This window comes from Coturnix japonica, chromosome 14 (genome assembly GCF_001577835.2).
Source record: "Coturnix japonica isolate 7356 chromosome 14, Coturnix japonica 2.1, whole genome shotgun sequence".
NCBI lineage: Eukaryota > Metazoa > Chordata > Aves > Galliformes > Phasianidae > Coturnix > Coturnix japonica.
This window is the reverse complement of record NC_029529.1, coordinates 12,040,249-12,055,510: the sequence shown is the minus strand read 5'-3', so window position 1 is coordinate 12,055,510 and position 15,262 is coordinate 12,040,249. Positions and strand designations below refer to the sequence as shown.

Sequence of the window (15,262 nt, the reverse complement as noted above, 5' to 3'; positions counted from 1 at the left end):
CAGGCTCAGGGAACAGGGAGGAAGAACCGCGGAGCGTCCGCACAGCGCGGCTGTGGGTTCAGGTTGTGCCTTCCCCTGCTGGTGAGGATACATCGCATGGTGTGAATGCATCGCATTGAGCACCGAGCTGCTGCTGCCCTGCATCCCTCAGCATCACGCAGCCCTCCGGGCCGTGCCGGCTGTGCTGTGCCGTGGGGACAGGCAGCAGACTGCGCCAGCCCGGTGTCAGCGCATCAGTTACTGATTCACGTGGAGCCACGGGGGCGTTCCGACAGAACGAGCTATTCCTGCAGGGCTCCATGTGACCCTGACTGTGCCGGCTGATGGGAAAAAACCCTGTATGGAAGAAGCAGCGCACACCTGACGTGGGCCTCAGGCCCTGCGTGTCGCCCCGGTGCCTGCCCAGCTCAGCCCAGCTGTGCACGATGCAGTGATGAGCACGAACTGTGCAAGTCCCAATGAGGGAGGAGGAGGAACCAGGCCTGGATTCTGCTTCAGGCAGCCCTAGTGTGGCTGTGGCAAAGGGGCTCAGAGCTGCAGTGCTGTGTGCAGCCTGGAGCATCATCATGGCCATTTCCCAGCTGAGGACACGAGGACCAGCCCAGCACGGGGCTCCTGGGGAGGCCCATGGGTGCAGGGCTGGGCACTGCCCCACGCTGCAGAGTCCTGCTGGCACAGCACTGGGACCCCCTGCCTGCTCCTCACACAGCAGGGACACTGTGACAGCCCCAGGGTTTGTAGCCCTCTGGTGCTGCCATGTTTATGGGATGTGGTAAGAGGAAGAACTGAGTGTTGTCACACACATCCCATATTTCCACTGAGTCTCCTCCAACCAACCCTTCCCCTTTTCTGGCCAGCTCTTCCTGTGTGATCCTTTGTCATCCACAAATGGCTTTTGCCCTTTTCACCCGCATCCCCTGAGCTGTGCCATGTGGGCTGCACACTGTTGAACACTCCAGGAACGTGGGGAGGCAGCTGTGCCCATCCCCATGTGAGCCAACCTTACAGCACAGCGCCCACAATCTCCATTGGGCATTAGAGGAGACACCCAGCTCACAGCACTCTGCCTCTTCCAGCAGTGAAGGCACTTGGCCATCCTCTTCCAAAGCCCCCGTTCTGAGCTCTGCACAGCCCTGTGGTCAGCACTTGGTGGGATCCTGCCCTGATGTGGCCTTGGGCTCCCCTAGGAAACCACAAAGCAGCACGAGGCCAAGAGAAATAACAAAACCAAACAGCTCCTGCTCTGTTTCAGTTTCTCTTTGCTGAATGAGGTGATAACCCAGTGCTGTTTATCTTGGCTCCCTGCATTGCTTCCTTTGGGAGCTCTGGAGGCGTGGATGCAGTGCAGAGCTGGGAGCTGCAGCTGGGGCAGAGCCGTATCCACAGGAGGGGAATGGGGCTGGGGGTGATCTCTGGGAATAAAGCAGCAGGGGTGGTGATTCCCATCCACGGGGAAGCAAAGAAAAACTGTGATATGGAAAACAGAGAGAAGAGAGGAGCAGGGAAGCTCTGAGCAGCAATGAGATGGTGGTGCAGTTGCATGAGATGGGATTGGATTCGATTAGAGGCATCAGTGCACCTCGTGGGGATGAGCAGGAGGGGACAGCCCAGGATGGAAATCAGCTCTTGTGCACAAGGTGCCCAACCCAGGGAGCAGAGCAGCGCTGTGTCCCTGGAGCTGTATGGATGGCACTGTGTGACTGCAGCACCACGGGGCTGGGCTGGGCACCCTCATGCCTGCAGCCCTGGCAGCAGTGCCTGTGTCCCCTCCTGCAGGAAGCAGCACAGGGAAGCTGTCTGTTTGTTTTTAACCAGCGATGGCCCAGGAAGGATTTGTCAGTGCCAACAGCCCCCCGGGCACCGTGCAGCCAGAGCCAGGACAGGCCATAAGTGTTTCCCCCATTCAGTGCTTCCATAACCCAGGGATGAGCAGTGCAGAGTGGGGCTGGATACACTCAATTTACACTCCCAGTGCTGTGGGAGTGTAAATTGAAACGTTTGGGGGGGAAGTACATTTAAAAGAGCAGCAAACATCCCTTCAATGAATCAGCACTTTGTACTTTCTCCCCACAGCAGGGGCTGCCTGAAAGGCACAGGGGGAAGAGCAGCACACAGCCCTGCTGCCCCCACCCCACACAGCATCACCCCCAGCACCCAAATAACGGGAACCAACCCACTACCAACCGCTCAGACAGAGCAAGGCCTGTCCCTGCCGTAGCTCTGGCACCACTGCGAGGCTCCTGCTGCTCATTGGGGCTGCTGGAAGCTCTCAGCAGCGATGGCAACCAGTGCCATGGCAACAGAGCAAGGGCTGGGCTGCCAAACTACAGCTCCCAGAGCACAGTGCTCAGGGACAGCAGGGGGGAGGCAGAGGGATGAGGGGATGGAGGAGCACATGTGGGTGCTGCGCCCTGGGTGATGCTCTGTGCCATCAGTTCTCTGCTCTGAGCGGGCTGAGAGGTGGCTGGGGAGTAGCAACGAGGCACGGAGGTCCTCGGGGGGGCAGGGCAGGGGACGTGGTACAGCGGGTGGGATGCGATAAGGGATGAGATAAGGGATAAGGGACGCAGTACTGGTGCTGCGGGCACCGCCGGGCACGTGGCTCCGAGCTCCAGCTGGGCGCGCCGTGAGGCCACGCCCCCTTCGCGATGATGGGCGTGGTCACGTGAGGACACGCCTCTTATGCAAATGAGCGCTGAATCACGCTCGGTGGGACGCGGCGGGACCGAACCATCGCCGGGGCGGGGGGGGGAGACCGAGCGGAACGGGGCCGGGGAGCGGCCGAGCTCCGTGATGGCGGCCGGGATTCGATGCCCGTCAGTCCTCTGTGCACAACCTGCCGTGTGACAGCGGGGCACAACCCGCACTGTGACAGCGGGGCGGGGAGCGGAGGGGCCGACCCCCCCCCCAAAGCGTGACCCGTGGGAGCGGCCGGCGGTGGGCGGTGCTCGGTCACGTGCCGGCCGCCATTTTGTGCTGCGGTCCATCCGTATATAGGGCGGCTCGTCCCGCTCCGCGCTGTGCCGGGATCCAGCTCCGGCCGCTCGTCCCGCTCCGCCCATCGCCGCTCCCCGCCCGCCGCTCTGCCTCCCTCCCTCCCTCCCGCCCACCCTCCCTCCTCTCCTCCGCCATTTTGTGGCCGGCCGCTGCCTGCGGAGGACGGCGCCGCGGCGGAGCCCCGTTCCCTGCCTGCCCGCTCCGTGCCCCGCTCCGGTCCGCCCGGTCCCGCAGCCATGTCGTCCGGCAGCACCCCCGAGTACGCGTCCTTCTTCGCCGTCATGGGCGCCTCGGCCGCCATGGTGTTCAGCGGTGAGCGGGGACGGGGGGGCACGGCCGGGCTGTGCAGTGCGGTGCGGGTGGGGGGGGTCGGGGTCCGGGCGGGGGCGGATGGAGGGGCCGGTTCATCCCCCCCATGATCATCATCATCATCATCATCATCCGGGCACCGGCAGAGGGTCCGCGCGGTGACGTCACCGCCGGCGGCGGAGCCCCCGCTGCCACGTGACTGCGGCGCCGGCGGGGATCGGGGCTGCGCTGTGCCGGTACCGCCCGTAACACCGGTACCGCCCGTACCGCTCCGTCCCGATGGTAACACCGGTACCGCTCCGTCCCGATGGTAACACCGGTACCGCCCGTAACACCGGTACCGCCCGTACCGCTCCATCCCGATGGTACCACCGGTACCGCTCCGTCCTGCCGGTACCGCTCCGTCCCGGGCGGAGCCGCGTTGCGCTGCGCTGACGTTTCCCTGGGGCTGCAGCGGAGCCGCCCAGTGTTACGGTGCCGGTGGTGCTGGATGATGCTGCCGTTGTTCCACCTTCCCGTCACGGTGCCATAAAGCTCCGCCGGGGGATGCTCTGACCCCGCCGTGTGTGGGCTCAGCCCCATTGCAGGCAGCGCTGTGGGTCACAGCCCCGTGCTCTGCGAGGTGCTTCTCCCCCCCGATATGGCCCGGTATGGAAAGCACCGATATGACCCGGTATGGAACCTGCAGGGAGCAGCTTCTGCCCCAAAGCCTTGGCGTGCTCTGCACACACACACACAGTGACCTGCTTTCCCATGGGCTGCTCTGTCCGTGATCCACCCGGCGCAGTGAGGAGGAGCCCATGCGCTCATTGAGCAGCAGCTGCGGCTCCAGTTGCATCAGCGCTGCTCTCACACCCAGCTTTGATGCTAAGGTTGCCTCTGAGATGGTATCTAGGTCTTAAAGGCAGGCTGCTGGAGGCTGCTCTTGGTTAGAGCAGCAGGTCGAGCTGTGAATGTGCAGGAGATGTAAAACATTTAAGGGCAGCTGCAGCTCTAATGCTGTGAGCACTGCGGGCTGGGCTCAGTGCTGCTCTGAGCTCACAGCTCAGCATGAAATAGCTGTGCCCGATGCTGATGGCACATGGTGGCAGCTGCAGAGCTCAGCCATCAGACGTGAGCTTGACGCTGCCTGGGATGTGGCTCACGCAGTGCAGGCTCCGTGCCCACCCTCCTGCCCACCAGGAGCAGGAGAGGGAGACAAAATGGAGCTGGCAGATGAACGCCTTTGGCAATAGCACTGATTAAAACCTTCAGTGTCTGCTTCCCCAAGGAAGCACGGCGTCTCGTTCTTCCTGCAGAATCCTGCTTAAAGCAGAAGAGCACTGTATGGCATTTCAGTCTTTTGTGCAGGTTTGCTTCAGTGGAAACCTTGGTGAGGGCTGCAATGTTGAGTCAACCAAATGAGATATTTCCTAGGAGCTGCAGGTCTGGTAGTGCTGTATTGTGGGGCTGCAGGTCTGGTAGTGCTGTATTGTGGGGCTGCAGGTGACGGGGGGTGGTTTGGGATGGGTAACTGAGCACCCAAGCTGTACCAATGAGGGTTTGGTCACTGTGCTGCTGCTGGGGCAGGGCTGGGTTCAGGTGGCCAGCAGCCTGTTGGGCCTGAGCACATGTGAATACAGCAACATGTCTGAAAACAGCTTGGGAGCAGAGAGCTGAGGCTGCACGGACAAGCAGTGTGCGAGGACCTGATCTTGCTGTGGATGGGTGTTGAGCAGCACAGCAGTCATGGCTGACTCATGCTGTGTCTAAAGATCAGCGTCGTGCGAGGCTGCTGATTGTATTACAGACATGTTTCTAGTAAACATGGTCAGGTTTGACACTGTCCAGGCTAGTTTGATGTGAAAACAGGCGACTTCAAGCAGTTCTGTTTGGTATTGGAACATTAACAGCTGATGTAGAATAGATAGCAGAACTCGTTCTGGTCAGCTTGTGCTGAGGGCAGCGAGGAGCACAGCAGGTTGTGTGACCTTGGCTGTCCCTGGCCTGTCACTGATCACAGCCTGCTGTGGGAGAGAAGATTCCTCTATTTCTTATGTCTAAAACATGTGGCTGGCTCAGTGTCAGATGCTGCTGAGTGATTCAGTGAGAGACTTTCCCATGTGATTTCTGCATGCCAGAAATGGAGAAGCACAGCATTGAGCAAAGCTGCCCGTCAGCATACAAGGCAGCTTGCCCAGAAGGGTGGGATGAACTGGGCTGCCCATCAGGTCCCCACAGTGTGATAGGAGCCTCACTGGGGCAGGTGATGTGATGCTGCTGTGCTGTTGGCATTGGGAAGACTGCTAATGAGGAGGACTCCAGCCAGCAGTGCGAAGGCAGCCCTGTGTCCTACTTCTCATCACTGCTGTGGAGCTAAGAAAACTCGTATTTGGAGCTGGGGCCATGGGTGTGCTGTGGCTGTGGTTTATCTGCTGTGGCCCCTGTATATACACATCCTGCCCCATGGAACTGCTGGCTCAGTGTGAGCTTGGTGCAGCACTGCACACTGATTCCTGGCTGCAAACAGCTCCTACCCCCGAGGGCAGATGATTCCTGTGCTTCCTGAAATACTGTTCATGGTGAGCGTGGGGTTGGTAGAGGAGGGTGTGAAGGGCTCTTCGCATTGCTCTGCTGTCTGCAGTAGAGAGCAGTATAAAATAATGGTTAGCTAACAGCAGGTAAAATGGTGGACTCCCAACACAAGTGTTGGAACAGGAGCACAACAAGCAGTGCTGCTGCAGGTGAGTTAAATGAATGGAAGGCATAAATAAGGGCGTGATTTCTGTGCTGTAAATACCAGTGTCTGGAACATCCAAAATCAGATTCAGAGTCGTCATAAGCAGAATCTTCACCATTAGCTCTGTGGAGCTGGGCTGAAGCTGCTGTGCTGCTGCTTGTGTGGTGGCTTCCAGCTGTATCAGCTGGGATTCCCATCTGGCCCCAGAGTCATTGTAGACTATGGAATCTTTGGGCACTTTCCCTGTGATAGAACTTCAGTGCAGTTGTAGTTAAGCCGAACGCTGGTTGCCTTGGGACCTCTTAATCAACTTCTTTCTTTCAGTTCCTAAAATGAACCTCTTTCATCTCTCCGGAGCCTGGCTAATTGCAAATGGTGGTTGCCAATTAGAAAATTCTAGAGCTCCATCAGGCTGTTCTGTGGTACTGGAAACCATGGGACCACAGAACTGTGCTTCTCCCTGCAGCTGCCCTGCCGAGACAGTAAGGCAAGACCTGCTGACATTGCTTCCTTTGAGTGGTGAAACTTGTGAGCACAAGGAAGGCTTCAGTCTTATCACATGGGTCTGAATGAGATGACCTTGGTTTCCCCAGGGGCTTCATAGCTATGGCTGCTGTCTGCTGAGCACTGTAAGCTGTTTGGCCAACCAGCTGGCATGAGAAACAACAGCTCTGCTAATCTGTATTTGTGGTGGAGTGGTCCGTCTGCATGTGAAATGAGTGGTCTGAGCAGTGGGAGGGAGAATGATGAGGATAAGGAGCAATAGGGCTGGCTTGTGGTGGGACCAGTATATGTTGCTGCTTGCTGAGAAGTACTTGTATGGCAAGACCTATTCCCTTTGTCACAGCTTATTAAAAAATATACCTGGCTTGTGCACTACACCATACACTGCATGCAGGGTGCAGCTGCAGCCATCTCAGCTGCTTGGACAGCTGACTTACAGTCTCTTTGGGCTGTCTGTTCTGGAACGTAACCACAAGGAGCTGGTATCTGCGAGCTCAGAGTTCTCACACTGACTGAAGAGGAGCACGTTGCTCATTAGCCCCTTATTTGATATTCTCATGTCTTCTCATACAGTCAAGGGAGAACAAAGAAGATGCTGTGCCCAATGCTGTAGTAGGTAATGCAAATCAAGGACTGCAGTGTCTGCTACCTGGAGATGGGCTGCAGCTGCTCTTCAGCTCTGCTTTCTGATGCTGTGTGGGTTCCAGGTTCTTCTGCACTCATGTGGCTGCCCTGTGAAGGGGCAGTTGTGCACCACGGGGTTTTGCCAGAACAGCTGTGGAGCATCTGTGACCATGACCTGAGCTGGGGCAGTGTTCACTGAGCCTGGCATGGCAGGGCAGGGGCTGTGCTTGACCCAGCTGTCACCTCGAGCAGGATCCTGCAGAGGCGAGCAGCCTGCTCGAGGATTAGCTTCAGGTGAACTGCTTCCTGCTGTCTGGTAGAAGGCGATGCTGCCTATTGCACAGGACAGCTCATTTGGTGCCGGATTAATTAGAAAAGGCTCAGGGTGCACGTTCTTATCCTGAGTGGTCTTTCAGTCTTGCCATGATAGTGAACCACATTCTGTCTCTCCGGAAGTTTGACTTGTATCACTAATCCAAGGAAGTTTGGCTTATTAAGTGCTATGGGAATTTTTCCTCTGCCACTGTTGGGTGGAGATTCATCACAGCTGCTTGGACTGCAAGACATCAACATACACCATCATCCTCTATGAGAGTGGTTCTTTGACTTGAAGGCTCCTGGTGCTCAGTGTCAGTGCCCATTGCTCTGCAGAGATTGTCCATGTGTATCTGCAGAGTTGCACAGAAACAGTGTAAGGCTTTTGGTAACACACTCTTTGTGCATGGAGGGGTGTTGGATGAGGTGACTTGCAGCTGGCCTTGCAGGGTTAGTGTGCTTGGTGTGTGACCTGAGCACTGCAGCTGTAGGTTGGTGCTGACACTTGTGCTAGCACTGGCCTACACCACAGTTGATCTGAGTCCTTATGGTGCTGGAGTTCCAGTGGAAGCCCTGGCTGTGCTAAGTCTGGTCTTCAGTCCTTCCTGCAGCCACTGCCTGCATGGCATGTTGCTTTCTGGTCTGTGCTTCATTTCAGAGCTGTGCTGTTACGCTGCTTCTGCTCCTACCTTTGGTTAATGGAAGTGTCACTTTGCACATCTGTGGTCTCATGAGAGTGTGTTTTGTCCTTGGAGCAGTACTAAAGCAGCTCTAGCATGATTTCAAGGCATTACCCTACAGAAATCCTTCAGGTCTGAATTACCTTTGAAGCAGGTGTATTGGGAGTAAGCATTGAATGATGTGTGAACCTGTGTTGCACACCTCTGAGCTTCTGAATGGCGCAGTCTCTGGTTATGGGCAGCATGGCTTCTTCCCCAGGTAAAGTGAGGTGGCAAAGTGCAGTTCCTTCTGCATCATCACTGAGGTGTCTTGATAGCTGCTATAAAGGCAGTGTTTGCTCTGGAAGTAATGTTCCAGCCTAATTGGCCTGTGTGTTACAGGAGACTGAGCTGTGTGACTTGAGAGCTTAGTGGAGGTGCAGGGATCTCTGGTGTGAGGCTGCCGGGCCGAGTGCTGATAAACGCCAATGGGGGACAACCAGCTGTTCAGTGCCATCTGTAAGTGCACGCTGTGCAGCAGCTCAGTGCCACAGTATGGGCTGATGTTACTGATAAATGGCCTGGACAAAGTCAGATGTGCTGACAGTGTCTGTTGCCCAGGTTTTTGGAATAGATAACTAGAAAGTGACAGCTGAGCTCCACCTCCCCAAAAACTGAGTCAGGCTGGCTTTCTGTAAGTGGTATTGTGAAATCCATTCCTGTAATCCGCTGCCATGTTAATTGCAACACCTCCAAGGAACCTCAGATTTGGAGGAAGTAATGACGGATGCAGTTTCGAACAGTGAACTTCGCTCCCTTTGCAGGGCTCCCTTTGCAGGCCTCCTTAGGGAGAACTGTGGGAGCTTGGGCAGAACTGGCTTCAACTAAAAGCCTTGGCTGGAAGAAGGTAACCTGGATGTTGATTCCACTCACCCATTCCTGGGTTATTCCATTTAATCTGAAAGGTTCCTAATTCAAGCCAGAGTAATCTAGATGTACCGAGGGGTAGACATGTACAACTGGCTTCACTGATATTGTAGTTAAGTGTCTGCACTGAATTCCAGGCTTCACCTACCCAGGCAAGTGAAACCTGTCTCCTGGTTGCAAGAAGGCTGCAGAACTGATGGAGCAGGCTACTTGTGAACTGCATTGAGCAGTTCTTTACGTGTCTCTTTATAGGAAAGACTTGAAAAGGATCCAGGTTATGGGAGGTTAAAGAGCTTTGTTAATGCAGCACTAATTTGTAGTTGATGAGGCTTTCCTTTCCAGTCTTTAACTAAAACCACTTCTGGGAGGGAGTCTTATGTGATTGTAGCACTATAACCCTTACTCTGATGAACTTTGGGTGTGCAGAGCTGGGAGGATTACCATTCAGTTCTGGGCTGCTTGAAGTTGGCTTTAACTAGATAGGGGAAAATGGGAGAGTGGGGAGCCTAAACCTATTCCTTGCTGGTTCTGTCTCAGCTGCTCATCATCTCCCAGTGGTGCAAACTGCAGTCCAAAGGTAGACTTCCTAGTGTACTCCAGAGTAGGGCTGAAACAAAATGGGTCTTTCTAAATACTTCAGAATCACAGGGTGAGCTTTTATGAGGCTGTTGGAAAGCTTTCAGGTCAGAAGTAGCTTTTTGAGGCAGTTCTGTGGGGGTTTTTTAAGCCATACTCTGTTAAAGGCGATGAGCCCATGTGCTGCTTTGGGTTTGTGTGCTGCAGGCTGCATGTTCAATGCCTCCCTGGGTGGTGTGAAGACTTTTAAGGGTGGGGGGTGGTTGTGGCTGTCTGTGAACTGCAAGCTGTGCTGCTCTTCCTGATTCCAGTGGTTGGGTTAGCAAGTGTTTGGACCTGAGTGCTTCATTGGATGGAGGTTCTGCATGGAAGGAGGGAGTTCTTTCTCCAGGAAACAACGTGTAGTGATAATATGATCAGCCATTGCTATCTCAGAATATATCTGATGAAGCTGTGTGCTTCATTCTGAGTCAGAGCATGGGGCAGATACCTTTTTGTGGTAGAGAAGGCCTCATGTGGGATGACACAGAGCAACTTGTTAAACACTGGGTTTGTTTAAGAACTCAAAGTTCAGTAGCATTAAGAGCTATGGCTTTCAATCAGGCTACATCCTGACGTACCCAGAGCATGCTTTGCTACATTTCTCCTAAATTCCACTGAGTAGAGCCTCTGCATTCTTGGCTGTTGGAAGGCACAGATGCCAAGATAACAAGTTCAAATGCAGACCTAAATGGGGAATGTATTTGTGCCGCAGTGCTTGCCCTGCTGTGCAGCTGGCTGCTCAGGGATGTTCTATGGCCAGCAGTGCTTGAACAGCAGTGGCTTCGTTTCAGGGCTATGGGTAAGTCCCCATATTTCCCCCATGCTTTAAGGGAATATGCCTGCCTGACAAACCAAGGAGTCAAGTGACCGTGTTAGGCCTGCACAGTTCTTCCCTGTGCTGACTCAGCTGTTCTAGTGCTGCAGTCTGACAAAGGCGGTATTATTTGGGGAACTTCCTCATGTGTCTTTTCTCTTGCAGCCTTGGGAGCCGCTTATGGAACTGCGAAGAGTGGCACGGGTATTGCAGCCATGTCTGTCATGAGGCCTGAGCTCATCATGAAGTCAATTATTCCTGTGGTCATGGCGGGTATTATAGCTATCTATGGCCTCGTAGTGGCGGTCCTCATTGCCAATGCTCTTTCACCAACTATCACACTATTCAAGTAAGTTCTGTGCCTGTGGGTTTTGTTGAAATTGGATGCTGTGGAATGGGTAGATTTTGCATTAAGCTCTCTAGAAAGTATGGGATCCCATAAGTGCTGAATGTTCCTAAGTTGCCCTCATGAATACCAACTGGATTTCAGCTGTCCTGCCTTGTGCCTTAGCATCAGCAACAGGGATGTGTTAGCTGATGAGTCAGAAGCAATATTGTGAGATACAGTGTCATGGTTTCTGGCTCCAGAGAAGTCGTGCAGTCAGGGGTGGGGACCTGGGTATATTCAGTGGTGTCACATTTTGGAGATGGAGTGTGCAGGTCTTCTCAAGAGTTAATCAAGCTATCTGAATAGCTTTCCTGTTGCCTGGGAGATGCAAGTGAATAATTAATGTTGCTTGCTTCTTTACATGCTGGTAAATCAATCCTCAGGCTATGCGTTGTACCTCTATACCAGCTATAGTCTGAAACTTCATCTGCTCAGCTTCTGAGAATAGCTGGAACTGGCTTGACTGATGTCAGAATAAAACAATGCTTCTGAGGCCTAACAGAGCAGGCAGCCGTGCTGCTGTACAAGTGATAGCAGATGAGCATTGTGATTGGCTGAGCTGTAAGCCTTTATCTAAGAAATAGCAGATGGATGGAGGTGTTCCTTTGCAGTTACCAGGTGGTCAGACCCCAAGGACTAAGCCAGAGCATCCCTGACTGACCTGTCCATATTAACTGCATGTGCAACTCTTGTACTGCAGGAGAATTTCTCGCTAGTAAGTTCATCCTGAAGATGGAAGGTGGTGTCCTGTTGCTTGCCACTGAAACTCTTTTTCATCTGTCCTACAGGAGCTTTCTTCAGCTGGGTGCTGGCTTGAGCGTGGGCCTGAGCGGTCTGGCTGCTGGCTTTGCCATTGGCATCGTGGGTGATGCAGGTGTACGGGGAACGGCACAGCAGCCCAGGTTATTTGTGGGCATGATCCTCATCTTGATCTTCGCTGAAGTCTTGGGTCTGTACGGCCTCATTGTTGCCCTTATCCTCTCCACAAAGTAAACGTCGCAGTATGATGTAAAGAGATGTAACAAATCAACATTTAAAACAAAACGAAGCTCCAGAATGGAAATGGTCTCTCCAATGTGTACAGTTGTCCCAATTTGGTAGTTGATCTCTTGTAAATGCGCGATGTACGTTAGTGACTTGTCCGTCATGTGTGTAATTCAATATTAAATTGGTTGGGCAGCCCCAAGCCTGCTGCGTGGCTTGGGGTGGCCTGCGTGCAATTTTCCACCCATCGCTGTTAGTACTTTATGTATAAATATGAACTAGAAATGTAATTTTTCTCTTCACTGGATGTTTATTTATAAAAGACTTGACATGTTCATACATCTATGGAGCAAAGATTTTCAATTTCCCATGCTATATATATTAACCTTATATATAGGTAGATTACACTGTGGGGTCAATTGTAAGTGCAGAGAATTCCTTGGATGTAACTTTGATTCTAAAGATTGCTGTAGTGTCATGGTATTGGAGTATGAGAATCTTGTGTTTTATTACAGCAATTGTCCGAAACACTCCCGTGTTTCAGTAGTAACTGCGTATGCTCTGGCATCAGAGTTGTGCACCCACTGTTGGGTTACAAACTTATACGATGTTTCCAAATAAAACTTCCTCACTACATTGCTGTGACGGCTCCTCTGCCTCTGATTTAACGCTTCTGCTGCTCCTCTGGGGAGAGGAGGGATCTGGGGGGGGATAGGGGGCAGGGATGGTCTTTGAAGTGACTGAGTGCTGTGTTGCTGCCTGCTTAAAGCATTCTTTTTTCTTCCTGGGCAAAGAGTGTTAGATGCTGCTGCTGCCTGGACTGTGCTTTGTGAGCAGGATGCTGGGCTGCTGCAGTGCTGTCAGCTCAACCTCTGCCTGTTCAAGTGGTGATTTGCTGTGCATCACAGCTGTCTGCAGTGGGTAAGGGCACAAACTGCTGTGTGACAAGGAATAGGAGCTGCTGAGCGACCTGGAGGCAGTGTGTCCTTCTGATTGCTCTGCAGGAGCTCGGCTGGAGGGGAGGCTGCACTGTTAGCATGAATTGCTGTTAGAGTGCTTGAACGACTCATCAACAGAATGGATTCACTTAGGGACTCATACTTCTAACTCAAAAATCAGGAGCCTTCAAGCTGAGAAGTGAAGTCAGACTTCTGTGAAGTCTGCTCTCGCAGCTGGAAAGCACTGAAGCAATATTTTCCTGGGGTTTGTGGGGTCACGAAGCAATGCTGGAGCTCACATGGGAGCTGTGTGTCAGACCTTTATGAAGCTGGTATTTGCACATGTTATCCAGAGTGCATTTGGGCAATACATGGCCTTAATTTAAAATAGAGAACAGAAAAAAAGCTTTTCCTGATTCAAGCAAAAGTGTTTTTGTGATATGCTTAGATATGTAGTGGCATCTTGGTAATCAGATTAAGCTGGGAGGTCTGGAATGATTTACCTGCCTGACTGGGAGCGCTGGTATGGCAGAGCTGTATCTCAGGTACAGCCGTGCAATAGGCAGCTCTGCACAACATGGAGAGCAGTGGTCAGAGCTCTGCAAGCTACTGAGCATCACCACCCTCAGCTTCTAACCTGGTAGGAGCGCTCACCAGCCTAGGCCTGGTACAAACCCCTGCACCTTCAGAGCAGCTTCTCTAAACTAGGGACCACTCAGCAGCATTATCAACAAATGAACTGGTTTGTTGGCTAAAAGATGTCTGCCTGGGTTCATGTGATGGGCTGTCAGCTGCTTGGCTCCGAGCTGGAGTGAACTGTGGCTTTTGTGTTTCAAGCACATTGACTGCAGGGCACTCAGCGATGCTGTGGTGCTTGGGGGTACAGAGATGTGAGCTGGGTCATGGGAAGCCCTGCCTGTCTGCGGCAGGATTGGATGGGAAGGAATTCACTGACGATTCTTTTGCTAGATCTGAGCGCAGTCCCATCCACCAGGGCTTGCCTTTGCTTTGGCAGAGCAGAGCAGGCAGCCCCAGCCCATGGAATGACAGCCTCGTAGAGAGCCTGACTGAAAAGAGGTGGCGTCTGCTGGCGCATAAATAGTTCTGTGTAATGTGGCAGATTGCGCGCACTGCAGAGTGAGTCAGCCCTGCAGAGAGAACAGAACAGAATGGCTCTGCAGCAGCAGCAGCAGCAGAGGGTGATGTCCATTAGCAGTCAGTTCAAGCTAGGTGAGGGCGAGGGATGCCCGCTCTCCAATGCTGTCAGCGTAGGCAATGCTCTGGAAGAGCGTGCTGACCTTTCTTTGTCAGTTTTCATATCTCTGGGTTTTTTTCCTCACCGATTGCTGTGCTTTTTAAAATTATCTAATGCTCTGTTGTAGAAGCAGAACCCACCCAGGTTGGTCAGAGGCTGCTTTGTAGGGCTGCTTTAGTAAATCCAAATGCATCTGAAAATTAATTTCAATAAAGCAACTCCTGTTTGGAGAATCGTAGAATCACAGAATGGCCTGGGTTGAAAAGGACCCCAATGCTCATCCAGCTCCAACCCCCTGCTGTGTGCAGGGTCACCAACCAGCAGCCCAGGCTGCCCAGAGCCACATCCAGCCTGGCCTTGAATGCCTGCAGGGATGGGGCATCCACAGCCTCCTTGGGCAACATGTTCCAATGAAGCTCCTGCTCCTCTCCCCTGGGTACCTGGTTGATTGGGATTGAGCAACACCAAGCAGAATAGCATGAGCCAAACCAAGCAGTAAGAGCTGCAGAAAGGTGTGTACATAAGGAAAAGCTGGATATGCCCTTGAACATCTGGATCCCATTTCCAGCTTTCCTCCAGTTTGGATGTGATGCTGCACAGTCTCTGCTGCAGTTTTGTAGTGAAATGGAGGCGGCACTTTATGTCGGTGATGTGGATTGAGCTGTTTGTGCAGTGTCCAGCTTCATTCTGAGAGGACGGGGTGACAGGATGGCAGCAGAGGGTGATGACCGCCTTGGTCCGATGGTTTTGTCTCTCTGGGGCTGAGGACTAAGCAGAAAATCCCGAGTACCCAGGGTCAGCCCAGATTCCAGCCCACAGGTATGAGCAGCATCTCTGGTCCCTGTTCATCAGAACAATTTTGGGGCCTCTTTGGGAATAGAAAAATGAGAAACCAAATCTGCATCTCCAGAAGCATTTCTTTTGGCAGCAGAGCTGGCCCGAGCCCTCCTTGCTCTGGTACCTGTACCTCCATTCACCTCCATGGTGAGTGCTCCCCCACTGCTCCAAACGTGCTGCTACAGCCCTTCCTACAGCGAGGCAGTGAATCTGATTTGGGAATTGAGCCAGGTTAAAAATAACTTGACCTGAAAAAGAAATGATTTGCTAAGGGAAAAGCGAGTGAAGCTACAGCTTGTGTTTCCCTCAGCCTGTTACTGGGGCAGTGGGGAGAAAGAGCATGCAGCTATTATAGGAGAGTGAGATTCTTGGTG

At 53.2% G+C, this 15,262-nt stretch overlaps 1 protein-coding gene across 1 annotated transcript; it reads left to right on the top strand.

The window, feature by feature from the left end:
• The first annotated feature begins 2,992 nt into the window (after positions 1-2,992).
• On the top strand, positions 2,993-12,498 carry ATP6V0C (ATPase H+ transporting V0 subunit c). The gene is made up of 3 exons (XM_015877397.1): positions 2,993-3,309; positions 10,652-10,835; positions 11,663-12,498. Exons 1-3 carry the CDS (start codon positions 3,234-3,236, stop codon positions 11,865-11,867), a joined length of 465 nt encoding a protein of 154 aa, XP_015732883.1. The 5' UTR covers positions 2,993-3,233; the 3' UTR covers positions 11,868-12,498.
• Positions 12,499-15,262: the final 2,764 nt, after the last annotated feature.